This window comes from Athene cunicularia (assembly GCF_003259725.1).
Source record: "Athene cunicularia isolate RWA chromosome 9 unlocalized genomic scaffold, athCun1 chr9_part1, whole genome shotgun sequence".
In the NCBI taxonomy this organism is placed as follows: Eukaryota; Metazoa; Chordata; class Aves; order Strigiformes; family Strigidae; genus Athene; species Athene cunicularia.
This window is the reverse complement of record NW_020799110.1, coordinates 10,570,141-10,577,368: the sequence shown is the minus strand read 5'-3', so window position 1 is coordinate 10,577,368 and position 7,228 is coordinate 10,570,141. Positions and strand designations below refer to the sequence as shown.

Below are 7,228 nucleotides of genomic sequence, written 5' to 3'. Positions count from 1 at the left end.
AGCCGGGTCCCTTCCATCCGCGACCTTGCTTTGCCCACCGGGTTTCCCAGCTGAGGATGGCACCCGGGAGCACCCGGAGGGGGGTAAGAGCTGGCGTGGCCTGACCGCGGGTACAGCTCCCTGCGGGACATTGCCCCCTCTTCCCACGGGGGGCTGGCACCGCCACTGGTGCCGGTTTCCCCGTGGATCCTCCCCGGTGGGATGTGGGCAGCAGGGCAGGGGCAGGGAGGACCGTGCCGGGGGCACCGTGGGCAGCCAGGGTCATGGCTGTGTCTGGCTGGAGGCCAGATCTGGGGGGCAGAGTGCCTCTGAGGTCTTGGCGCTGAGGGTACAGGGGGGCCCGTGGCTGCCCACGGGTGGCAGGGCAGCTCAGCACTGTGGGGGCTCACCAGAGGAACCCCAAAACTGGCAGGGAGCTCGTCCTTACCGTGGTGCTGCTCAGCATCCCGGCACTGCCAGCCCCGGGGAAGGCAGGTGGGCTCCACGTTTCGCTGCCAAACCCGGTGGGCAGCAGTGGCTCAGCCCTCTCCAGAGGGGCACACGGGCACAGCTTGGCACCGGCCATCCTCGGGCAAGGCGCTCCGGCATGGCAGGCTGGCTGTGGGACCTCCGTCTCACCGCTGCCGCGGGCTCAGGGGCAGCCAGGGCAGCTGGCAAGGCCGAGCTTGCCCTCCTCCTCAGGGCACCGCGTGGCACCTTCGTGGCAAGAACTGGGTGCAGGGAAAGTCGGAGCTGTGACACTTCCAGACTGGTGCTGTGGGACCGGGACTGGGCTAGTTCTTGCTGCCTGGGTGCCACCCTCCAGTTTGACGTTAGCACCCCCAAGGGTGGGTGATGATGGCTGGGCTGGGGGCTGGGATATGCCCTGCGCCAGCCTGAGAGGGTTCATCGCCGGACATGAACCAGTTTGCAGCAGGGAGGTGATAAAATGGGTTGCCCGCTCATTGTGTCCCCAGGCACGGAGCTCCCTCCTTGCTTGTCAGCTCCTGGCACTGCCCCACAGCAACTGGGACGCTCATCCGGAGGGGCAGTCCCGTGCCAGGACACACGCTCTGCCTGCTGCCACCAGCATGCCCGGCTGTGGGCCACCAGTACACTGTAAGGCCACCACAGGTGCTGCCACCCTGCTGGCACAGGCACCCACATGGCCATGGGCACACACGGAGCAGGACACCCAGCTCAGCACCCAGGGCTCTGAGACAGTCCAGTATGCCCCAGTGCCACCCTCCTCTTGTCCTACCGCTACCTCAGTCTAGCCCCATGTTGCCTCTGGTGCAGTCCCAGTACAGGCCAACGCTGTCCCACTATGGTATTGTTCTTGTACCAGTATGCCTCAGCATGTAGAGCCAGTGTTACTTTCCTTAGAGTAGAGCCCAGTGTTACTTTCCTTAGAGCCCTGGCTCTGTTCCAGCATAGCCCAGTACAGCTCTAGTGCTGTCCCAGTCACCCCATTCTGCTGTGCTGGGATAATGCCCCCAGAGGTGCCCCAGTCCCTCACATCGGGGATGGAAGGGCAGGTAGCAGTACTGGGGCTCCCAGGGGCTCCATGAGTCCAGTGCAGCTGTACTGGGGTGACTGGGGGAGCGCTGTCCCTGGTCTGCCCTCTTGCTGTGTGACACACCCAGCCCCAGGCACTCAGCTTGAGATGGGTGCTGCTGGCTGAGGCTCTTCGTTTCACCACAGAAGGGGACAGTGCCACCCTGCAAGCACCACACCACAGCCCACTGGGGGTGCCCCCAGCCTGGCACTGACTCCCAGGCCACATGCTCCCCAAATACCCCCCCAGCATACACATCCCCTAAACCTAGCAAGGCCAGGGCCTGCAAATGCCAAAGCACAGGAAGCCGGTGGGCAATATCTCTGTTTTTAATAAATACATCGTGACCCCCGTCCACAGGCACCATAAATTATGTGACGAGCCCAGGCGAGACAGGGGCCAGAGAGATTTTACACTATGTACAAGGCAGGCGTGATGCCCACTGTGCCCGCCGGCCAGGGGGGCTGGGAGCGGGAGGGCAGGGGTGCCCCAGCCTCTGCCAGCCCGGCCACTGCCCGCTGGCATGAGCGGGCAGGGCAGCCCTGGCATCGCGGCCGTGCTGAGACGGGGTGCCCAGGCTGGGCGCCTGGCCACATCCACCCCGCTGTGCTCCTCTGTGCCCCCCATCCTGTGCGGGGGTGATGGGTGGCAGGGACCCCCTCACGGCCACCCGGCCTCGCTGCGCGCTCGCCCCGCTCTGGGCAGCGGTCACTGCTCAGCGGCTCCACACCTCTGTCCTGGCATCGTGGACCTTCTCCCGCACATCTGGGGGGGCATCCGGGGCTGCGAGGGGGAAAGTGGGACTGAGAAACAGACATGGGGGGTGCCAGGAGGGTGCTTGGGTTGGTCTCGGCCCTGTCTCGGCACCTGAGGGGACTGAGGAGGTGCACGGGGCACAGGGGGGTGTTTGGGGGAGCAGTGCCCATGTGCGAGCACGCGCACTCACCACGGCACTTGGCGCAGCAGGGGTTGTCCCTCCTGGGGGGGCCGGCGCAGGCGGCCGGCGGGCACTCCTGGCGCTGGCAGTGTGTTTCCCCCGCCTGTGGGGCAGAAAGTGGGGCTGAGCACAGGGGTTGGGGGGCTGGTGGCTCCTCAGGGTGCAGTGGAGGCCTGAGATGCCACCCCGGGCTGCTCTCCCACCCATTCCCAAAGCACTGAGGACGGGCACGGGGACATCTTTCCCTTCCCCTGGTGCCACCCAAGGCCTGGCACACTCACCACACACCAGCACAGGATACACTTCATTTCTCCGAAGGGGGGTACGGAGGGGTGCCAGCTCTCGTTGTTGAGGTACCAGCGGCGGCCAAAGCGGCATGCCCGCGGCCCGTCCGCCTGCATGGTGTCGGCCAGCTCAGGGATGCTCTTCTCTGGGACTGTGGGAAAGGGCACTGGGAGGGGGCACACATGCAGCAGGGGCACCCCGCAGCATCGCTGGCATGAGGGGTGTGTGTGCCGGGAGAGCTGAGGGCAGGAAGGGGGTGCAGGTACCTGGGCACTGCTTGCAGCAGTCGGAGGGGCTGGCGCGCACCGGGTTGGCACAGGTGAGCCGCGGGCACTGCACCTTCTCACAGTGCACCTCGCCCGTGGTGCCCTGGAGGGAGCACAGGGGGCTCACAGGGGGCAGAGGGCAGTCGGTACATGGCACACAGCCCATCTCCCCTGGTTTGAGCCCCTGCCCAGCAGCTCAGGGCAGCCACACTGGGGGTCAGGGCAGTTCTTCTGCTGAACCAGGGTGGGATCTGGGGGGGGGACTAGTACCCACTTACCTTGCAGGTGCAAATGGCACATTTGATGAGGCCAAAGGGTGGCACGACAGGGTGCCAGCGGGTGCCAGAGCCTCGCCACGTCTTGTCCCCGTCAAAGTAGCAGCCTAAGAGAGGAGGAGGAGGTGGGCACAGCCCCCATGGGATGTGTGGGGGTGCCAGGGAGGCTGGGGTGCAGAGCTGCTCCCTTAGCCCATGGCTGCTGGAACTCACCCTCGCTACTGTCCCGTGCCCGCTCCAGCTTGAGCTCCTCCTGCTCCATCTTCTTCTCTGCAAGGAAGATAAAAGTCAAGAGGGGGCGAAGGGGCTCAGAGAGGGCCCCTCTCACCTTGGGTTCATGGGAAGGCCCCTGTTCCCTCAGCCCCCTGCCTGGGACCCCCCTCCAGGCCCCAGGTACCTTCACAGACAGGGCAGCACAGCTCCTCGGGGTGCACCTGGTGGGTACAGTTGAGGGGCTGGCACAGGATGGGGTCACAGATCACCGTGCGCTTCTGGGGGAAGCAGGTATGGGGCTCGTTACAGGGGGGCACCACTGATGGGTGCTGCCCCCCACCTTGCCCCTCCAGCCAGTACCTGGCAGCTGCAGATGGAACACTTCCTGTCATAGTCGGGTGCCCAGCGGGTGCCATGAGCCCGGTGCTGCCCCTCAAAGAAGCAGGAGTTGGGGTCCTTCTTCAGCTGCTCCAGATCCCTGGTCTTGATGTCCTCGGAGAGCTCGGCCTCACCTGGGGCCAGGCGGGTCCCTCCTGCATGGCACTGGTTGGGGATGTGCACCTGGATGGGCATGGAGCAGGAGGGTTGGCACTGCCGGGGGACCCCGCTTCCCATGTTGGTGCCCGGCTGCCCTCCGTGGTCAGGGCTGGTGGAGGAAGCACCCACAATCACAGTACACACCCTGCTGAGCTGCTGGGACCATGCCACGGTGTGACCCCAAATCCTCTCCCCTTTCCTGCCCCGCTCTGGGCAGTGTCACCCAGGCAGTGGTGGGGATGGGTAGGGGTGCCCTGCCCAGGTGGGGACCTACCCGTCCCCGCATCTCCCCATGGGGGTGGGCTTTGGTGCTGACTTGCAAGAAAGCAGTGCCCTGTGCCAGGTGCTGCAGCAGGTCGGCATCCAGGTCCTTGACCACCCCTTGAGCCTGTGGGGGCAAGATGGACACCAGGGAGGGGGGCATGAGGGCTGGCCCAAGCCCCACTGTGGGGTGTCCCAGCCGGGTCCCCGCCTCACCTCGGTGCTGTAGAAGCCCTTGAGCAGACGCTTGTGCTGGTGGGGACGGGCACCCATCTCACCCAGCTCAGCCACCCCATGGAGGTGGGCGCTGACGGTGCCGTCGGCCGGGCGGCCCAGCCCCGCCACCGAGATCTCATAGTGCAGGTGGCAGTGCTCATCCAGTGAGAGCCAGGCGTGCCCCCCGGCACCGCTGCCCACTGGGGGGGACACCAGCTGCCCCGCCAGTGCCACGGGCATCTCTGCACACAGACAGGGGCCGTGGGAGGTAGCAGGCGGGGGACCTGCCCCACTACCCCTGCCACCACCCCTGGTGCCCCGCAGATACCTGTGTAGCGGGCGAGCAGCCCGCTGTAGGGCAGGGAGATGACCTGGCCCCGCAGCTCGCCCTCCGCCCAGTCCTTGGTGGCCACATTGAGGAAGAGCTCGTTCTGCAGCAGCATGTGGGCATCACGGGCGCTGGGGCTCTGCCAGGTGCCCTGGGCCTGCCGCCAGTGGGAGACATTGAAGGTTGGGATGGGGAGACACCCAAGGCCCCCATGCCATCCCCCCCACTGCCACCCAGTGCTCACCAGCCCATCCTTGTAGCTGGGTGTCATGTCAAACAGGATGTTTCTCTTGCTCTTCCGCCGGGGTTTGGTCTCCAGTGTGATGCCCACCACTTCACTGGCAGTACCCACCACCTGTACCTGCAGGAAGGGTGCCAAGGGGCAGTGCTGGGGAGGGAGAAGACACTCCTGGGACCTCCAGGAGGGAAGATGAGTGCCCTCTGCTTACCTGGTACTCCAGGGTGCCATTCTCATGAAGTGCCAGCTTGGCTGAGCCCACGGCACCTGTCTTGGTGGGCAGCAAGGCGTCCGCTCCACACAGCACGCTTTGGATGGCTTCAGCCCAGGGAGAGAGGCACAGGGGGGTTGAAGCTGGTGGGGCACGGCCACCCCCCCGCCCTGCACCCCAGGGTGCCCACCCCATGCTCACTGTCACAGCTACGGCGGGTGGTGATGGTGCCTGCCAGCTGGCGCGCGTGCCGGCCCTCCGTCTCGGCCACGATGTGGAGCTGCCCCTGCACCAGCCACTGCAGCTCGTGGGCAGACAGCTCGCTCAGCACCTCTGCAAAGTCGGGGTCCTGCTGGGGGTGGCACAGTGCCATGGCTCAGCCCTGGCATGGCGGGGACCGCAGCTGCCGGGGCACATGGGGGAACAGATGGATTTACCTCCACGGTGATGTTGGCACGGATCTCCCGCAGAGTCTGGCCCTGGTGCAGGATGCGGACCCGCAGCGGGACCCGGGGGGATTCTGGTCATGGCAGAGGGGGTTGGACTTGCTGGACTTGGGTCTGTGACCTCTGTCCTTCTGCCCCCAAAATCCCACCCCTCTTTGCCCATCACCCCCAAACCCCTGCACCTGATCCCCTACTTTCTTGCCAGCTGCCTGTCCTGTCCTGCACACCTGGACCCCTGCAAACACCAGGACCCCCACCATTCTCCCCTACACCCCCAAAATCCTTGAACAACCCACATACCAAACCCATCCTGCTGCCCACCAACATCCACACCTCATATGCCCTCCTGCACCCCCTGGCCCCACACCCCCCGATAGGTACACAGCACCCCCCACCCACGCACACCTCAAATCATGCAACAACCCCATGCACACCTCAGCCTCTCCACGCCATGCACAGCCCCTTTAAGTACCCCGAGCCCTACACCCAGCCTGTGCCCCCACCCTGACCCTACAGATGCTGACCCACACATCCCAAACCACATAAATGCCATGCACCCCCCACCCAGCCCTACTCAGCTCCCCCCAGGCAGTGCCAGGCTCTGTGGGGTGCCCATGCCCACCCTCACCCCCGGCGCCAGGCTCCAGCAGCCCCCGGGCCATGAGGATGAAGTGCAGGTTGTTCTCAGTGTCGCTCAGCGTCAGCATGGCCATGCCCCCGGCACCCAGGTGTGTGGGGTCCGACGAGGTCAGGATGGCACCGAAGGTCTCTGTGAGGGGAAGAGAGGGCGTGAGGGGCATCCCGGTGAGCACCCATCGGGTGGGCACGCAGGAGATGGTTTTACCTGCGAAGAGCGCCCGGTGCTTGAGGATGTGCCCATGGACCTCTCCAGAGGGCTGCGCCCGGGTGATGAGGGACACGCGGAGCTGCTCCCCCCGCAGCAACTGGACGTTGGCCTTGGACACCGTCCTCCACATCCCGCAGAGCTATGGATGGAGGCAAGGCTGGGCAGGGGCTGGGGGCGCACCACATGCTCAGGCAGGGCGAGGAAGGGATGCTGTGAGCCCCTGCCCTCCTGGCCCCTCTCACCATGCCATCCTCAGGGGCAGCGCTCTTCTGCACGGGGTGTTCAAACAGCACGTTGCCCTCGGGGTCACTGAAACGCACCCGGCTCGGCCGCCCCAGCCTGTGGGTACCCAGGGGGTGAGCAAGGACCCCCCTTTCCGGCCCCCGCTCCCCTGGCACTACCCCCCATCACCACCGGGCGCAGGAATGCATCGGGGAGGACATAGAGTGGTCGCCAGCGATTTGGGGTGGGCAAGGGAAGGATGACGTTCCCCTGGGATGCCAAGTGCCATGTTCTGCCCGCCCACGTCTGGGCTGGCCCAACGCTGCCATCCTGCCGGGTGCCAGCTTGGCACGGGTGCCCTGGGGTCCCCTGCCCCAGAGCGGTGCCAAGCTGGCACCGAGCAGGTGGG

At 65.7% G+C, this 7,228-nt stretch overlaps 2 protein-coding genes across 2 annotated transcripts in view; both read right to left on the bottom strand.

Annotated features, from left to right (window-relative positions):
• Positions 1-1,850: 1,850 nt before the first annotated feature.
• CHRD (chordin) lies at positions 1,851-6,998 on the bottom strand (the record flags this gene model as incomplete). The annotated part of the gene is made up of 18 exons (XM_026854968.1): positions 1,851-2,320; positions 2,484-2,577; positions 2,756-2,910; positions 3,026-3,128; positions 3,304-3,407; positions 3,514-3,570; positions 3,698-3,791; positions 3,874-4,074; positions 4,325-4,438; positions 4,528-4,769; positions 4,856-5,012; positions 5,100-5,216; positions 5,305-5,411; positions 5,506-5,653; positions 5,742-5,824; positions 6,379-6,519; positions 6,595-6,736; positions 6,840-6,998. Coding segments are annotated over 18 exons (2,286 nt in total), but the record flags the coding sequence as incomplete, so codon positions are not given.
• POLR2H (RNA polymerase II subunit H) overlaps positions 2,264-7,228 on the bottom strand; it is a 17,767-nt gene continuing 12,802 nt past the window's right edge. Inside the window, exon 5 of the transcript XR_003399051.1 lies at positions 2,264-2,274. The gene's annotated coding sequence lies outside the window, so the exon portion shown is untranslated. The remainder of the gene's footprint in view (positions 2,275-7,228) is intronic.